Source organism: Falco peregrinus, chromosome 3 (genome assembly GCF_023634155.1).
Source record: "Falco peregrinus isolate bFalPer1 chromosome 3, bFalPer1.pri, whole genome shotgun sequence".
In the NCBI taxonomy this organism is placed as follows: Eukaryota; Metazoa; Chordata; class Aves; order Falconiformes; family Falconidae; genus Falco; species Falco peregrinus.
This window is the reverse complement of record NC_073723.1, coordinates 40,579,273-40,599,048: the sequence shown is the minus strand read 5'-3', so window position 1 is coordinate 40,599,048 and position 19,776 is coordinate 40,579,273. Positions and strand designations below refer to the sequence as shown.

The 19,776-nt window shown below is 41.2% G+C and overlaps 1 protein-coding gene across 4 annotated transcripts in view; it reads right to left on the bottom strand.

Annotated features, from left to right (window-relative positions):
• JPH1 (junctophilin 1) overlaps positions 1–14,517 on the bottom strand; it is an 84,245-nt gene extending 69,728 nt beyond the window's left edge. For all 4 annotated transcript variants that reach the window (XM_055800410.1, XM_055800413.1, XM_055800411.1 and 1 more), the window contains exons 1-2: positions 14,037–14,517; positions 6,789–7,545 (exon numbers count right to left, since the gene is read on the bottom strand). In XM_055800410.1, the coding sequence (XP_055656385.1) occupies positions 6,789–7,545; positions 14,037–14,415 (1,136 nt within the window). In that variant the 5' untranslated portion in view covers positions 14,416–14,517. The remainder of the gene's footprint in view (positions 1–6,788; positions 7,546–14,036) is intronic.
• Positions 14,518–19,776: the final 5,259 nt, after the last annotated feature.

Below are 19,776 nucleotides of genomic sequence, written 5' to 3'. Positions count from 1 at the left end.
AAGATTTATTTCCATCACAGAAATGCTCCTGAAAGTCAGTACAGAGAGATGCTGTTTGAGGCTTAGCTTTTGAACAATTGTTGTAATACAGATAAAAACTGAGATGCTGTGTAAAAACTAAGGCAAGAATCTGCATAACAGCTCATCTTTGGCTAAAAAAACAAATAATAAAAAAAATATTAGTCTTTTGCTAGCATATCTCAGTAGCATTAGTGTTTTCACATGCATCTGCTAGGCTGCCACTGTAAAAATTCTTTCAGCTCCTAAATTAAGTATTCTGGAAACTGGGCAAAAAATCCTTACCCATCTGAATAAAGAAACGTTTCAAAAAGGCTTGTATATTAAAAAAGGCTTTCTTAGATGGTTATTTAAAAGCAGTGGTGCAGTTTATGTTTTGAAAAACATAATATTTGCAATCTTACATTAGCAATCTCCTGATTTTAAAGAAGTTAGAAAAGCAACTCTAGGGTAACAATTCTATGCCTAATACAAGCACAAAGTAAGATTGGCTGTATTCCAGAACTGCCTTTTTTTCTTTAATTATGTCCCTATTCAGACTTCAGCTGTAGGTAGGTGTGTTTGGATATAGGTAATTTGATCAAAAAATTAAATACATGAGGCTTTCTTAAATTTCCAGTTGAGGGACAGTACAGGAGTAATTTTGCATATTTTCAGCCATGTAATCTTACTGCATTAAATACTAAGAAAAGAAATCAAATCTGTGTAGTGATGTTTATATAACTTGTATATTTCAAAGAGATGTGGTATTAATTCCCCAGCAAATAACAGAGGAACAGTCCAAGACTATATTCTTTTACCAATGAGTTGTTTGTGAAATCTGAGTGAAAATGTGTCCCACTGAAGTTAGTGGTATAACTCCCACAGGATTCAAGGAACATATGGTTTTCCTCTAAAGAATGCAGAATTAACATTAACATTACTATCCATAGTAGCTCGAGACTTATTTTAAGTTTTACCACAGCATTTCATTTGTTATATTCAAATAAGATATATAGTAAAATGATTAAAACTTATTTTGTTTTGAATCTAAGACGGCTCTTTGTACTGAAGCAAGCAACCTTATATAAATACCTTTGGTATTTGTTGGATCCTATTCCTAAACACAATGTTCATATTTCAGCTATAATAAGTAAAGCATCTCAAAGACGTGCGAGGCACTAGTCTTGCAAGTGTCCAGTTTAGTTTCTTGAGTAAAGTGAGATTGGTAGTCAGCTAAATCTATCATGGAAAGCTGTGTGTGGTGCACATAATTCAGTGCTGTTTGGAATGATTGGCAGCTGCCATCTAGTGTGGACACAAACTATACTACCACATGCATATAATTCCAGCTCTCCCTAGAAATCACAGTTTGTTCAGGTCAAGCTGAGAGCACTAGTCACACAAGGCAATGAACGCAGTGAAGGAACTGCCTACTAAACCATTTAGCGCTCCTTCCTGACAGTCCCACACATCGCATAAACCTCTCACATGCAGCACGGGATACTGAAACTTAAGGTTATATAAGAAACCAGTGCTTATCTTTTTCATAACAGCTGTACCGTCAACACTAGTGTGCTGGGGTGAGCTGTGCCATTCAGAAGCAGGTGCTGCCCAGTGACTTGAAGCCAATGCTAAGTGTCTAGGCCCAGGCTGGGGCAGCGCCAGGCCAGGGCTTAGGGTAAATCAGAGCTCTCTAAATCATCCCCAGTATCAAACATTACACAAGCCAGCCACTGGCCTCAGGAGGCCACTGTGACAGCCAGGGAGAGCAAGGATGTGAGAAAGTCCAGTCTGTGGCAGCGGGCTCACTCTCAAATCGAATTAGAATTGTTATACTGTGTTTCCACTACCAAGTCAATTCTCCTGCACTTTTCTCCTGTGGCCCCTCCACAACTCAAGGATCCTTTGCAGCCACGCAGAACAGAGCAGGCTGCTCATGACGCAGGATCACAATCAGAGTTTTGGTAGTTTCTGCTAAAAAATAAAGGCTGAAACTAAGCCACAGCATTTGCGGACTCGTACAAAGACATGTTAAAAATAAAACTGAGCTGTCTCAAAAAGCTACTCTGACAAAGAAATTGCTGCAGAAAAGATACCGGTTAATCCCCCTTCAGTGCTCCCTTTAAAAGGTCTTCCTGACTAGAGGCTTGCTAGTCACTGCTATCTGAGCTAATTAACAAGGAGAAACTGTTCTATATTATTAGTTGCAAGATATTAATTTTACTGTTATCTTGATCTTAGTTCCTTCCACAGTCTTTTGCCAGTTTCTTTCCATTTGTTGGGTACTGCAATTTTCCCAGACCACAAGGTCTCTAGACAGGGCAGTTTATTTGTGCAGTGCCTAACACAAAGGCACCATTATCCTTCACCAAACCTCAGGTGCTCGTGTAATGAAAGCCTATTACAACATTGCTTTTAAGGTGGTCAAAAGTTCTCACAGCATATTATGACAGTACACCTTACTTAAAAGTCACTCACAACTTCAGAGTAATTGAAAGTATTTAGCTTCTGGAATAGAGAATAAAAAAAGATACAATTCTTTAACCTGCTTGTTTTATGACCTGAAAGATCAGTGGAGTAGAACAAAAAGATCAATAAGGAAACATTTTTTCTTTTGATTTCTTGCTCGCTTTTCTTCCACACACTATCTTCTGATTCATATTTATTACACTTACTGTATTTTTATCTTGTCCTGGTGTGTCTCTGCAAATTTTTTTTTCTTTGAAGAGTCAACACTTAAAGAAGAATTTCTCATTGAACATCAGCTAGAAAAAAAATCTGAAGGGAGAACAACAAAACAAAACAAAAGCCTGGCTCAATTCTGAAACCATAATACTGACTTTTCAGGAAGAATGCCCTACATAAAGGGTTGTATGTTACCAAATATCATTCCTTCTGCTTCCAGTGCTACATGTTTCCTTACAGAACTGATACATTTAAAACCAGTCAGTGATACTGTGAATCAGAAGGTAAGTTTATGTTCAAACTCAGAAAGTTAATTCCAAAAATGTTACAGTTTATACCATCATAAGTATTGATAAAGCCAAAGTCAATATAATACAGGACACTAAATAGCTCCTCTCATGAGAGATTAAGTAGTTTTCATAATAAGAAAGAAATGCTCTAATATAATTCCAGTTCATACTGAACTGCAGAGGGGTATCCCCTTTGAATAAGACACGTGACAGCAATGAAAAGGAAGTTCAAAATCCCTCCAGTGAGATTTTTTTTTTTTTATATCCTCAAAACAAGTTTCTATTTGACTCTTGGTTGAGTGGACATTTGGGGCTTTTTAGCATCTTCTAAAGGGCTCTTCCAAACGTACATCTTCCAGCATTTGAAGCATTTCATATGTGCTTGAAATAACAAAGAAAATAATATATTTAAAAATTCTGGAAGGCAGCTTTTCCTTTTAGGCACCAAGACCCCAAAAAAGGCATATAGGGTAAACCTGACTGTTTTTAGAACAAATGGGTTAAAGATGAATTTGAACTAATTACTGCCTATAATAATTATTAAAAAAGAAAAAAAGCCTTTTCATATATTAAAAGGGGAAAATACTGAACATACTTCTGAAATTCCTCAAATTCTGGGATTTTTACATTTATGCCTTAATATTTTGTTTTAAATATAGCTAGTAAAACTATGATACACAACCAAGATTGTTAAGCTGAGCTATCATTTTAAAAGCATTTTTATCCACTGCTAATTTATAATCTGTTTTAGATACAGACCTGTGTAGCAGAAGCTGGTAACTATTTCCCTGATACAGCAGCTTTCCACAAATCACGTGATTTTGTGATCTGGTAGCTTTTGAGAAATGTTGCTATTATATCTAGAACACCTCAGTACAAATGCCTCAAAAACTCAAAGGCCGAGTGAGGGAAGCCAGTGTAAATTCAGGTTCAGAGAAGCACTGTTTACCCCAACTGTTAGATTTTTCTTTGTACATGAAACTGCCATTTTAGATAAATAAAGACTACACAGATTATTAAGAAGGACTTTTAGACACAAAAAGACATCAGGAATATAAAGCAAAACAGTGGTTGGTCTTGTTGACGACTGTGTGGACATCTGTCACAGGTCAAACCACCAGCCAAACCTGTCATGACCAGCAGAGAGCTATGAAGACAATTATGTTCTGGTTTCATTTGGCTGAGCAAACATTTTGGGAATAAACAATACAGGAAGAACAGCATACAACTCAAGGCTGTGTTGAAAAGGAAGGTTTCTGGCTCAGAGTCTGGGTTTCTAGCCCTTTGGAATGGAAACCTGGACATCTGATGGTTTTGGGGCGAGAAAAAGTCTACCTAGAGTTCTTTCACTAATGGAATGGAAATCTACAGTTAGCACACATTGCTGGTGACATCTGCCAGGTTTGAAACTGCCAGGCCAGTGTGCGGTGAGGTTATGCCACATGGGCAGAACCACTTTTGTATTACACATTAGAGAAATGAAAAAAGGGGCTCCATCTGATTTTTTTTTTTTTTTGGTGTAGCAATGATCATTAGGAAACAGACAAGAGCACTATCCTCACATTCATCTAAGACACGGCTACTGTTTGAAGGATTAATATACTATTCATGTATCAGTTTGGTAAAAAAGCAGTCACGAACCAATACTGGTCCTCAAGTTTCAGTGCAACAGAAGCAAGTTCTTTCATCCTGAAACCGTACCAGTCCAGTCATCCTAGAATTTAGCAACTGTTCAAAGTGGAAGTTTCTTCCTCGATGCTCTTCTAGAATGTCTTCCAGATGATCTGTCTTTTAGACAGTCAGCATGACTGACTCTGCCGGTATGACAGTCTCTTAGTTCACATAATGCCATGGCCTTACTCCCACTGGTTGATACTAAAGGCAATTATGAAAACTCGAGAGATGGCAAGGGTCACATCATACTTTCTGTGTGAGTCCAACATGCACTATCAAGCAAAGTTAATGTAATCTTTATGCCTGATGTTGCCTGACTAGGTGTCAGGTTTCTTTGCTTTTGATACTATGTGCAAAGGCTACTAAAAGAGAGGAAACCTAAATCTGTAATCTTGCTGTTCATACTGGTAGTCATGAGACTGGTCACAGCTGCACTACAACTGATGCCTTCTGTTACTGCACTTTCAAAAACATCTTTTCAAGAAATAAACATTGTTTTCTTGGACTGTTGCAAAAGCAGTTTGAACTCTGTCCTTCACCTAAAATTGAAGGGAAAGAACAGCAAACAAAACACTTCAGAGACATAGCCCATGTTAAAGAGGAAGTGCATACACTGTGCCTTGTAACCTAATGGGTTTCAGACTACAGCTTTTTAATACCTTTATATGGACTCAAAGTGGTGACTCCTGCTGTCCACACATCCCATCACCTCAAGTTTTTCAGAACTAGGGCTTAATATGTTCTGAAAGAACATGAAAGGGATCCAGTAATTCTTGAAGTTAGTTATTACTGATTTGCTTTGCTAATACGGTATACTGTCATATAACAAACACCTTACATATATTCATTAAAGTAACCGAGTATACACTATTCTGTAGTTACTTAGGTGACCAGTGCTCAGGAAGGTTCTTTAACACTGTGCTAAATTTTTCATGTTTGTGTCTCAACTACTTTTCTCTATAAGCCATTCATGTATTCAAGCCTTCCCACTTGTGAAGTTTTCAGTCTTTTCTGTGTTCTTTTTGACTGTCAGAAAAAAGGATAGTCACTGACCACACACTAGCGACCACACTAAATCAGGAATCAGTTGTTCAGCTCTAAGTGTAATGTGACATCCTCTTTCTAAAATAGCATGAAGATTTTCTTTCATGCACGTTTCTGGGCTCTTTTTTTGGTCCACAGCACGTTTCAAGAAAAGCCTGTCTGAGGAAACAAATTAAAACCAACAACAAACTGCCACAGAAACTTACTGGAGGGCATTGAAAATTAAATAGCTTTTTAAAGAGCTCACAGACTTAATAATAAAACCTATTAAAATTGTCTATACTGATTTAATTTGCAACAATTCCATCTCAGACAACTTTGCTTGGTTGTTGGTTAGGAGTTCAAAGTGAAAACAATATTTTTTCCCCACTAATACCCATACACTCCCCCCATCTCAAACACTTGGCTGTGATGTGGGAAGAAGATACATAAGATACAGATGAATTCAGATTGCAGGAGAAGCATGCTCCAGAGCAAGAGTCCTCATACAGAACTCTTTCGGCAGATAGTGCCCTGGCAACCAACTGAACAGCCTCTAAGCACAAGAGCCTCGACCATTATTCTTACACTGTTCATACCACAGTCTCTCAGATAAACTGATACATTTTAAGATGCTCAATGTCAAATGGGCAACTTCAGTGAGTCTCAGATGCTACCCAAAAAATCATCAACACAATATGCATAACTGGGGCATGTTTATGGGAAGATATTATTTGGGGGATGTGAGGTGAAAATTTAATTCTCAATGTTTCCTCACTAGTTTTATTTTCCAAACAGGTTTAAAGTCATAATACAGCAGCTCTTCAGTAAAAGCAGAAATGCAGGAGAATGGAAATTTACCTTCACAGTAACTTATGGAACATTTTCAAAGACCTTTACTCAAATGAGCTGAAGTTCTAAGTTTCCTATGTATAATGCCACTAAAGCCAACGGAGTTACACATGTGAAACAGAAAGGTAAGCAAGTACTTGCTGAAGACAACATTTACATCCTTGCACTATTGAGTCTTTTGTCAACAATAAGAGCTCACATAATGTAACACATTTTTCTTTCTGAAAATTCAGTGATGAACAAATATATTTTGTGATAACATACCTTGAACTTGCAATTTCCACTTTGGTTCTTGCCATGGCAGCTGCTCTTTGTGCACCCTCTATTGCTCTATCCACCTTTTCTCTAGTTTTTGTGTTTCGTATTGGTATAAGTTGCTTCCTTATCCCACGGACCAAAACATTATTTTTATATTTTCCCTCTTCTTTGGTGCCATCTGGAAACATGGTACATCCATATCCATGCCTCCTGTTATTTAGCCATTCTCCTTCATATTTCATACCATTTGAGCGCTCACTAATACCAAAACCACTGCGCTTGTCATTCTTCCATTCACCCATATAGGCTTCTGTAGTGGTGGCATCAACATGGTCTTCCATTGGGTAATAATCACAGTCACCGTCTCCAAAACTAATTGTAGAGTTGGCATCACTAGAACTAATTCTGCTCATAGCAGCATCACTCCTAACAGAGCTCCGTTTGCTAGATATCGATGACCTAGATTCAGATTTTCTAAGTTTTATACTACCAAGAAGGGATCCTCTTCTGAATAAGCCTCCTTTTTTCTTAATGCCCATGGCTTCTGGATCACTGTGAAAATTGAGCACAAAACCTCCTCTTGTTCCAGCCGGGCTGTCTGAAGTGATGTCATGCAGAACAGTGCCATTGCTCTGCTCACTTCGAAGTGAAGCTAGGGATGTTCGCAGAGGTGAACGGATCACTGTTGCCATGCCATAGGGTACACTCTGACGTACACCATATCCATGTCGCATCCCTCCTGTCCATTGCCCCTGGTATGTACCTTTTAAATAAATAAGGAGAAATTAAATTTAGAAAGCAGTCGAAGACCTAGCACTCTACATCCAGTATGCTACAGACAATACCAAGTTGTCAGCTCTGTTTTTGGTAAGAAGAAATGCAGAAAAATCACAACACATGGCATGGTAGATAAACTAATTTTGTTACTTGTTTTTCTTAGAAATTATTTTTCCGCTTAACAAATCCTTCACTTTCCCAGCTGAAATAACTTCTTTTGGCAACTAAGACACAGTAGCCATAAGCATTTTTTGAATGGATCTGTCCAGGGACAAAATCTAAAACCAGAATTCTAAAGCAGGACTCCCTCAACTTTTTTTAAGATGGCCAGATGGGGTGGTGGTTAGCAAAAGCAGAGCCACATTATATGCAGTCAGTTGTGGGGGAAGATGGGTGAAGGGAAGGAAGGAAGCAGGACACTCATGGCTCTTGCTCCAGCTGCTCACAGACAGAACAAGTCAAAGTAGTAGATGTCCTGTTGTCCTGGGTTAAAGGTGAATACAGACCTCTGTTTGTCAGGACATATTTGAGAATGCACTGAATTGTTTTGTGCTCTGATGGGCCTTTGGATTCACTGTTATAAACCTCTATTGTAAAATGAAATATTTTAAAGTTTGTGCATGTACTTGAATGGAAGAACAAAACCTTGGCATATCTCACTCTCTTAAGAACTCTTGATATCAATACTTTTTGGTATCCCCAGTATCATATAAACATGGCACTACATTCTGCATTATGTTGTGACAAAATGGCCAGAAACATGAGTCTTTTAGCAATTTTTTTGCCTTTCATTTGTTCTGCAGCACAGAAGACATGGTAGTAATAAGTAGAACATTGCACGCCATTCTATCATAAACACATTTCATTGTTGCAATCATAACTACTTTTGTAGGTTTTTTTAAACAGCAATATAAGGAAGAGCAACATGGTATTTGATATGAGAAATCATGGATATCCATGCAAAGCTGCATCTGAGCCAAAACCCAGCATTATCAGATTACTACTGCAGAAAATTTGTTCATTGTATTCTCAAAAGGCATTTTCATTTTGACAAGATATATACTCCAGTGTCTGTTCTCTGAAAGGCATTTGTACCAGAGGTTCCAGAGGAAGGTGCCAGAAACCCCACAACTGGCAAATACAAGGTAATTTGCTTTCTAAGATAATTTCATCTAATTCCCATTAGACTGCTTTAAGCTCCTCAGAATGAAGTCTGTCGCCCACCTAGTACTGCTTTTTTTTTTTTTTTTTTTTTAAAAAAAAAAGCTATTTTGAGCCTGAGTATTCTTACAGGGGAATGAATAAGCAATCTTTAAAATATCTTTCTTTGATTTTAATCGGCTTCAATTGGAGTATCTATTGAAAACTGATCTTCAGGGAACTAAATATCAAATGTCAAATTCAGTGATTGACTAAATTTTTGTGAAAATATTTGTGAAATACCTGCAGTTTTAGATGTAGCACCAAGCTCCATTTGCTTTGAGATTCAATTTCCTTTGTATAAGCATACTATTTTGGTCATGTACGTGTCAATTATCTACCAATTACTGCTTTACTGTATTACCTCTTCTACTAAGTTATATTTCAATATTAAAATGCAATTAAATTTGCCAAGTCTGCTTTCTTTATTATATAATACTAGATAGGTTCCACAACATAACTATTTTGTGTTGGTAGAAAATTCTACCAAGTGGAAGGTTTTTGTTTTAACAGATGGCTGCTGACACAAACAAACAACTTTCTTAGTTTCTTTCTCACTCTCTGTATCCTGGATACCTACTGCTGCACTGGTTGTAAGGGTGCTGAATCTAGAAACATGATTATTTTAAAAAATGCAACATATGGAGGAGAACAAATAGAAACATGAGTACAAAGCACTTGCATGACGTATTCTGTAAATACTGCAAAAATACACCCACACTATTTTTTTCCTTATTAAACAGACATTTCCCAGAACTATATTAATATTTTATGAGTATAAATGACTACATTTTTTCCATAGTTGTATCTGGGATCCCCTCAGTATCACAATGATATGCTGGAGCTAATAATCTGGCTACGTATACTCACTGCTATATACAACAATCTGTCTAACATTCTGCACCAGTTAATTTCATTTAGAAATAATAAATCTAATTCTAATTTTGATTATACCACAATATTACATTAGAGCAGTAACTCATAATCATGGCTCTTGATATTGCTGTTTGAGTGTCAGATTCGAAGTAGAAGCAACTTATTTCAGTATGGAATTTTACAAAGATACAAAAGGTCAGTCTTTTTTCTTACTGATATTTTGGTTTTTTTAATAAACATGGGAAGTTCAAAAACACTTAATTCATTTAGGACTTGTATTGTTCACCATTCTGTAGAAAGAAGTAGAAGTGGTCACTGTTGCCCATAAGGGCATTAAAACAAGGACAATTGATGTGATGCTTTTTACTTGTCTAATTTTTCTTTCTAAAGGGAAATAAAATCAATACCAGCTTCTTCTAAAGAGAAAACAGTCAAGGAGGAAATGGAATATTCATACTGAACTGGTCCTTCAAAATTACCAATGATATTTAGCCGGAATTTTGTGCAGTCTTGCAGGTAATAACTATCTCTTCTATCATTACAAATCCATTAAGGGATACTAGTGCTAGAAAGCTGACTCATTTTCCTTGATTTTTCAAGTTACATTTTAAAAGAAAAGTATTTTAATACATACAGAGGGCTGTGTCCAGAAGACAGATACAAGAGACTTTTACACTAATTTAACTGATGATATCAGTCTCTAACTGTATCATCTTCTTCAATAAAATAAATTTTAGAAAACTTTAAATGAGCAAGATAAGGTGTGTTAATATTGCAATATAATTAAATACTACATCATATGACATAAGACATGATAAAAAAGCTCCTTCCATCTATCAAGATACAAACATATGCAATATTTTCCTATTTCTAGACATAGATATAAATATTAATGATAGATCAACAAGCACACTTTATACTACAGTTGACAGTAAAAGTAGTTCCTGTAAGGCTCAACTGTTAAAATTTTATTTATCATTGTGATGACCAAGCTATTTAAAACTGTATTTGACCATAAACCAATAACATCGTTTGGTATTAATTTTCCAAAAGCTAGGCTTGGTATCCTCTGTAACTGAAGAAACATTCAGCCATGACTTCTACTGACCATCCATCTAGTATTTTATTGTTCCCTGGGAAAGGCCTTCTTATTTTGAGCCTGAGAACTATTAGAAAGTATATTTCTTCCTTTTGTTTTTCTTGGAAAGTTGCTGTAAGGTACAATTTCATAACCTGTCTCCTTAAGAGTTGTGCCATTGTGCCACGCCTCCCCAAAAAACCCTCGGTATATCTTACAGTCATAAATGTCGTTGCCTACTTGTGGCTAAAATTTAAAACTACGCTGTGTGGAAAAACTGTGAGGCCAAGGAGTTATTTAACTACTCAGCCTGCTCTTATCCTTTACTTACATCTTCCATGGTTTCACAAATTCAGTTACATCAAGATTTTTGCATGCTTTTCAGACTCAAATGTTAGATAAGCTGCTGGCCTCTGTGGAACAGCAATGCACAACCTTATAACAAGATGCCTGTTATTGCTATTGTTGGCAGGACCATGAACTGCTAATTCACACATACTGAAGTTTCAAATCAGGCCATAGTCTCTCCATAAAAAATGCTCTGATAGGCTTGCAGATTCACACAGATTCGACAAAATCTAGGGAGTTTAAAAGACACATAAAAGTCCATATTACCATAGGGAACAATCTGACACGCCACTTTAAGGCCCAGCATAAACACATGCAATGAAAGGAGGATCATGGTTTATAATTCACAGTGTTTTCCTCAGAGATTTGACTGAGTGACAATTTTAAGCATTGAAACACAGCATGACATACATTACTTATGTCGTGCAAAGTGCTGTGTGCAGAAATACTGAGGAACACTGTCAATGCTCTTGTTCTTTTTCCCTCCTTCAACTATATCTCCTAATACCTCTGATGCAATTTAAACCAACACATTGGGAAAAGAAAGAAAAAAAAGAAAAAAGAAAAAAATAACAGCAGAGAGACCTGGATTTTAGTGAGTTTGAAAACAAATTGGCAATTCATAGTCTCAACCATTATTTCCCTATGCTGGTATTCTCAGGTCATAATACAGGAAGAGCTTTCCTGCAAATATTTCACAGTATGTCAAAGACACATATACAAACGTGGTTTCCTTGTAAAAACATTTCAGAATTCTTCTGGTGTACAAATACTGCTATTGTTTCCAGAGCATAAAAACAAAAACGCATCTGCAAACATCTATGATGCACTACTTTGCTTCATTCATGAGTACTTTCATTAAAATCAATGGGACTTCACACCCTCTGTTCATATGAACTGCAACACATAAAAGACTGGGGCCATGGTAACAGATTTCAGTTAACAGGACTAAAACTCTCATGGTATAAACTGCACACTTCACATGCTGTTTTGGATGAAGGATTTCCTGTGGAATCTCAGTCTAAAAATTTACAGAATTTACCTCCAATTATCAATATCATATTGAGATTTTAAAAATTCCACAAGAAGGCTAAAGGAAAAGAGAAAAGGAGCTGTAGTTTGAGAAAACCACTACTAGAAGATTTACTGGAATGGCAATTTACTTTTCTAGAAGGCGGGGGGGGGGGGGGGGGGGGGGGATGGCTACCGCAAATTCAGCTATTCTTCGGCTTCTAAATTACTAGCCAGAACAAACATAAAAATTGAGAAGCCTATTGTGTGGTGAAAATGAAACTAAAATTCTGATCTCCTTCATACTTCGTTGTGCTTTTTTAAAATCTCCAAACACATATCTTGGCTGACTGAGCATAAGAAGTTTCCACACCAGGAAACAATTTTCAGACAGCTACAAATATGTATAAACAAGGGGATTAAAGATACAAAAGCCACAGTACATTTCATTTTCTGAAGGAAATTAATCTTACCCTACTTGCTACATTTTGTATTTCAGAAAGGAGAAAAAGGACTCCAACTGTAAACGTGTCTTCTAACGCTTAATACAAAATATCTATTCTCTGGCACGATCCTGAAAGTTTGACCACGATTCTCTTACCAAAATTCCTTGAGGAAACCAGCAACAGCATATGGGTTAGTCCTTTAGTCACATCATGTGAACACTGCCTCTGATTTTGGTAAATTCTGTTTCTCGCACATTACCTTAAGCATGCTGCTCAAAGCTGAAGCGAGCAGCATTTCTGTAACAACCCAAAAACTCTCCAGCCCTAAAACCAAGAGCAGCTTTTCCTGTTACAATGGAACAAACCAAGTTGAAGAGCAACTCTGCAGAAGTTGCAGGTGGCACTTTCACTTATGCCAATGACATTAAAGCAGCAAAGGATGAATGAAAGTATCAGGCTCATTTATCGCACAGAGCATGAAATGACAGCGGTGCAATAACTGTAAGTGACCATTCAGATAAGCTCCAGTCCTGGGTGACCTTACTGAACCCTGACTTCTTGACGGCTCCTAACTTCACCAGAAGGGCAGGCCGCCCAGACCTCACCATGTGCCTTCCGGGAGCTCAGCCCTAGGAACATTTGCTTTTTCCCGGGGAAGGGTTCAAGAGGCAGGCCTGTGTAATTTCACAACGCAGCTTGTACTTAAGTGCACTGTGTTTAAAACCCTACGTTCTTTTTATAAAACGTGAGTTATTACATGAGGGCAGACCCCGGTTTCCTTGATTTCACGCAAGTTGCATACCCGCTTTGTTACCTCCAGCGCCCTGTTTACAAGCTGGGCGTGCCAAACGTGTCAACACACCCCTGGCACGGCAAAGTGACCGGGCACCGGGCGGGCGCGGCTGTTAAGCTGTTGCCATTTCCCCGCCAAAGCGGTGCACAGGGCGCGAGGCGGCCCGCGCCCCCTCCGCTCCTCTCCTCCCCCAGCAGGCGCTGCCGGGCCCGGCCATCGTCACCGCGGGCGGGGAGCCCGGCAGCCGCCTCGGCGGAGAGAAAGGAAAGCCGCCTGCAGGCAGCCGTAATGCGGCTTTCTACCAGCTGGCCGGGAGAAAGCGACGCGCCCGGCAGCACAGCCCGCGCCCCGGCCGCAGCCGCTCCCGCTCGGCCGAGGCCAGGCGGCTCCTCACGGAGCGGGGCGGGGCGAGCGCGGGCACCTGTGGCGCTGCCCGGCCGCCAGCGGGGCCTCCGGGGCGGCAGTGCCGGCGGCTGAGGAACGCGCTTCCCGCCGGGAGCGGCCACGGCGCGGGCAGAGGAGAGGCCCCGCCGCGCCGAGGGGCCGCCGGGCGGTGCCGGACAAACGGCCGCCGCGCCCGGGACCGGTGTGAGGGCGGCGGTTGGCCGCGGGGGTGGGGGGAGGGGCCCTGCCCGCGCCGCGCGCGCCCACGCAGGCGCGCGCCCCCCCCCCCCCCCCGCCCCGCCACCGCTGCCGCGTGCGGGGCGCCCCCCGCCGGCGCCCACCTCCGTCCCCGTAGGTCTCGACGCCGTATCCGTCCTGCAGCCCGTTGCTCCAGGTGCCCTCGTAGCGGGCCGGCGTGCTGAGGCTCTGCCGCACCCCGTAGCGCCCCTTGAAGCCGTGGGACCACTCGCCGCGGTACATCCACCTGCCCTTCGTCTCCACGCCCAGCCCGTGGCGCTTGCCCTGCGCCCAGTAGCCCAGGTAGGTGTTGCCGCTGGGCCAGGTGTAGCCGCCCGCCACCTCGAAGCCGTGCGACCAGGAGCCGGCGTACTCGCCCTGCCCCTTGGGGCCGGTGCAGATGCCGTGCCCGTGGGCTTTCCCGTCCTCCCAGCCGCCGCAGTAGGTGCCGCCATCGTCGAAGTCGAACCGGCCGCCCGTCATCCAGGGCAGCGGGGCGAGCGCGGCGCCGCCGCCGCCTGCTGCCCTCCTTCCCTGCCCTGCCTGCCCTGCCTTCCCCTGCCCGCCCGCCGACCGCCCCGGCGCTCCCCGCGACTGCGAGCGCTCCGCCGGCCGCCCGCCCGCGCCCAGCCCAGCCGCAGCCCCGCGGCGGCGAGTGGCGCCCGCCCCCCGCTCCTCCCTGCCCGCCCGCCCCCCGCCCGGCGCCGCCCCCGGCCGCAGCCGCCGCCGCGGGGCAGGTGCGCGCCCCTGGGGCTGGCCGGGGGCCGCGCCCGCTGCCGCGGGGGAGGCGGCTGCTCCGCCGGCGGTGGCTGGGCCGGGGGGCCCCTCCGTGTGCCCCCCTCTCCTGGGGAAAGGTGCCCCCCCCGTGCTGGGGACGCGCGTGTCTCGGGGCGAGACAAGGCTGGGGCGTGCGGGGCTCGGGGGGCGGTGGTGCCGGTGGTGCTGGCGGCTCCGTGCTCCGGCTGCGCCGCCTGACCGGCCCGGCCCGGCCCGGCCCGGCGTGGCCGGTGTGCTGCCGGGCGGGCTGCGGCTGCACCTGCTAGCATGTGCAACAAGTAGGCAAAAAGGGAGCGCTTACAAGCGGTACCCGCGATTCCCAGCCTTCTTGTTCTTATCCTTGCTTTCTCTGAACCTTAAGATTAGTTTGAGGCTGACGCTGTTGCTGCAGAGCGCAGCCGAGTTGTGCTTTGCCCCTTTTCCAAAGAAGGTACGGAGCCCACCTTCCCGAAGGGGCGAACCGGCAGTTCCAAGCACGCCAGCAGGAGCGCGGGGCGCCAGCGGTACCAAGGCCTTTCAAGGACAGCCCTGCTGGGAGCTGAGTGTGGAATCTTTCATTATGCCTTCAGCCCCATGGCCGTTGGGTGACTGAATGGCTCTAAATCCTGCCAAGTGCTCCTTTGCCAGATATTTGATAATCAGATAAAAACATAAGGGCAAACGACAGGAGGAGCACAAGTGCAGAACCAGCAGAGAGAATAGTGGAGAAGGGATTGAAAGCTGCTTTCATCCCGCTTCTTCGGGTTTTGTTCTTTTGCGGTTATAGACCCTGGGAGAAAATCTGAATGAAAATGTTCCTCTTCAGTGGTGATTTTGTGAAAAGCATGAATCGTACTTATTATTCATGGGGAGTGGTGCTATCTGGACACGGATGATTTGGAAAAGTGGGGAAATAGCAATGGCTGTGTTAGCAGCAGTGACTAAAAGCAGAAACATAATCGCAAGTGAAAGATTTGGACATAAACCATCAGAAGCTGAAACAGTTAAGCTTCAGAGATCTTTGCCAAATTCATCCCAGTTACAAGCAGTTTTGACTTAAACCTAAATGAAATTAAAGTATTTCACATATTAAACATACCCGCTTAGCTTGGATAAATTTTCAAGCTTTGTGCTTCACAGGACACTGTTCTGTGTAGATTTTTATGCCACGCTTGCACCGTGCAGTGCTGTATTATCTCTGTTCTCTTCAGGAGAGAGTTGAGCACCATAGCTAATACGTGCCCCTGTGGTCTCCTGTCTCATCAGAGGAAGTGTGTGCTATAAAGCCTTGTTTCTGTTCCGGTAAGGGAGTTTGGGATTTCTAGTTCTGCTTGAATATGCACAGATAGAAGACTCTATGCACATGTTTGGACATACGCATACAAAGAGGAAAAAAATGAGATCAAAGACATGTGCCTTGTCCGTGAGAAGATGGGGAAGTTTCAGTGCCCCTTTGTGCTCTGAGAATTTTGTTCCTTAGTTTTGGAGTATAGAAAACCAGGCAAGCATGGTTTTTCTGTAGCACAGACATGGTCTGTCCCATTATCTTTGGATAAGGCTGTATAGTGTTCCAAAGTTAAGGACTGAGACCTTCGCTGCAATGTAAGCTTTTGTGGAAGGCCATTAGCAAGAATGGAGGAGAAGTCTGAGAAGGTGGGATTGCTGAAGAAGATGAGGTTCAGTATCCTCTGAGTATTTCCTCAGCTTATCAGGTTTCATGCCCTACATATCTTGCATTTCCTAGTCAAGAAAAAGACTGGAAACAATAGTCATGATGGCATGCATGCTTCAAGGAGTTTACTTTTTTTACCTTATCAGTCTTATTTTTTTTTCTGTTTTGTTTTTTTTTTTTTTTCCCTCTGACACAAGATAAAGCCCTGTCATGTTTTAACAGAATTTCAGAAGAGCAAAATGGCTTTATACGGGTGTGGGGAACTACCTGTTGAAGTCAGCATGCCTGTAGCGGATACTGGTATAAAATTAAACTAGTAATTGAGGTCCCCTGTTTATAATCGCATGTTGTTCTATGAAAATTTATGAAGCACATGAGTTGCCATGGTTGAACTGCAGCTGCTGAGCACTGATTTTATCTGTTGTGGGGCTAGTATTGCCTTACATGGTGTTACAGGGTGCTCCGTGCACAGCAGGGGTATAAGGCTCATATTGTCTTACATGATACTTCTGTGCCCCATGCACGCCAGGGACAGGACCGGCACAGAGGGGAGCAGAAGTGGGGTGACATGTGCTTCTGTGAGTCAGCAATGGAAGAGGTGGGCCTGATGAGGGAGTGTGGGATTCCACACAGCCCCTCCGTGGGTCTGAGCCGCTCCCCTGAAGAAGCAGCTGTTCCAGCCTGATCACCTGGCTGGAACCACGGTTGTGCAAGTCCTTGCCTGCCCAGATATTGCATTTTACTCAATATTGGTGAATTACTAGATTTGCTGGTGTTTCCACCTGAATAATTGTACTACTGAATAACTGGATCTGCTGTTGTAATGACCTGTGTAACTGCACTACGGATGTATATGTGTTACAGTACTGTTACTTAATTTATCTCTCTCCCTAAAGTTGTTGATCTGATGCCTGCTATGACATCCCATATCTATAACTAATTGGGGATGCCTTCAGTTCTTACATCTGTACATTATACAATGTTGTACCATTGCATTAATGAAATAAGTATCTGCCTGTTAGTCCTTTGTTTTGCCCCCTTGATTTAATTTTTACAGGTTTTAATATCAGATCAGATGAATCAACAAGATTGGATAGGCCAGAGGTGAACAATGAAAATTTTAGGAAGGAATCATATAAATTTTCTTCCTTTATCACAAGCGTGTCAGTAGGTCTTTTTTTAGTGCCCTGCAAATGACACTAATATGAATGGTAATTTTGCATGCGGCTTATATTTCCCGGTGTATTCATTTAAATGAAAAAATCAATTTAAATGAAGTAGATGCTTGATGGCAAGATGAATTCATCACTGCCAGCCTTCTCATTATATTTTCAGTAGGGGATAGATTTTGATAGATGTGAGGATAGAAGTGCTTTGCAGAGAACTCTTAGCATCACTCAGCCAGGTCTTGATGAAGTAAGAAGTCACAAGCGTCTCATTGCTGATGAGGTTGTAGATACATTTTTTTTCCTGACAGATTTTTGCATTGATAAGCCTCAATTTAGTTCATGCCACTTTGTGTTTGCTTCTGGTGAGGGTGTAGCTAATCATCATATGCAGTCTGTAGAATGTATGTGTTAACATAGATCCACAGATTTTGTTTCCTTGGACACTTCTGCCCAGTATCAAGTTAAAAATTATTCTAAAACTCCATAAATGCAGGAAGTAAGCAGTTACAGGTAGATGAATGAGTTTACCTGTTTTGCCCAAAATAAATGTAATTGCTTCCACTTTTTTTTTTTTTAATCTGCCTTACTAGCGTTCTTTTCTGAAGTCTTTGATACATGTAAGGTTCAGAAAATACAAGGTCCAGGTGCAGTTTATCTGTAATTTACAAAATAGTGCTATTTTTATTGTATATTGGCTGAATAGAAAAGGTTTACCTTGAGTAGCTTTGTTGCTGTGTAAGTTACCACAGCACTAGGTCTGATGACACTGTATGTATGCAAAATATGAGTGCCTGATGACACGGTATGTACGCAAAACCTGTGCTGCAGGGTTGTATTTTAAAAGGTACCTGGTGCAGGGGTGGTAGATGCAGCAGGTAAAGATATTAAACTCCAGAGGTTTAATATTAACCAGATACAAAACTGCTGAGTTTAAACTATTAGTCTATAGATATCTGATGCATGAATAAAAATTAGGCACATTTATTCTTACCCTTAAAAGCCTGATTCAGCAGGGAATTACTTTAAGTACTTTAGTAATCCCATTTACTTCACTGGGACTACACATGAGCTTTAAATTAAACATCTGCAAGATATCTGTGCTCAAATAAAGCAGAGCTCTGAAGAATGTTCTCAAGTGCTTTGCAGAATGGAGGCAGGATGCTTACTTAACTGATGAGCTCCATGAGCCGCACACATTGTATTGGATCAGCTCACACACAGGACTGCTGTGTGGGAGGCAGAAATACAGAAGTCAAGGTAAGTACGAAAGCCACAGTGCAGAAATTTCGAAAGAAAGTAGATCTTTCCTGGCTCCATATGAACAGCCACAACTTTTGTGCCAATTTTTCTGTCTGGAGTCTAAATTAACGTTTATAAACATAGTTCTGTATAACTTTAACACAAATTATGTTGTCTGACTTCAGGACAAGAAGAGACCACTTTTTCTTACTATTCTGTAAATTCACGTAAGTTACTGTGAATACTCAAATGTTAATTCTACAGGATTTTTTTTGCAAAAAAATTGCTATAATATTTGAGAAATATTGTGTTATGAAACTACTCTGCTAGCTGTACTGGTAAGTGTCAGTTCTACCTTGCACTTGAAGCTGTGACCTAGCCAGTAAGATAGTATACTTAATTCCAGAGGTGCTATGTTTACTCAACGAATACAGGGGGTTTTGTTTGTTGTTTTTTGGTTTGGTTTTTTTTTTTTTTTTTTTTCAAAAATGTTGATAAAGCTTTTAAGAACAAAAATACAGATCCTTTTCTAATTTGAAAACAAGATGAGTATATTCCGTACCTGGACTTCTATTTTCAGCATTGTTCTAAGCAACTGAATTAGATTTTAAACGAAAATGCATTTTGTTTTGTTTTGTTTTAAAGAAATGCAGCATTTATATTGATCTTCTTTGCTTCCCAAGTGATTTTAACAGCAACAGAACTCTCCATACAAGTAAGATACAATGTATTGGAATGATACTTTTTAGAAATGTATAAAGATATTAGGTTATCTTATAAAGATGGTATACAATAGTGTTAAGATTATGAGTACCTATGAAATTATGGAAGAAATATGAAATATTGTTTCTGGGTCTTATCAACATATAGTGTTTTTGTTGTGGATTGCTTTGGGTTTGGGTTGGTCTTTTTTTTTGTATGTCCGCAGACCAAAAATGAGTACCTTAATCCACTTAAAAAAACATATTAACTCCAAACATATTTGATTTTATAATGCTTGATTTGAAG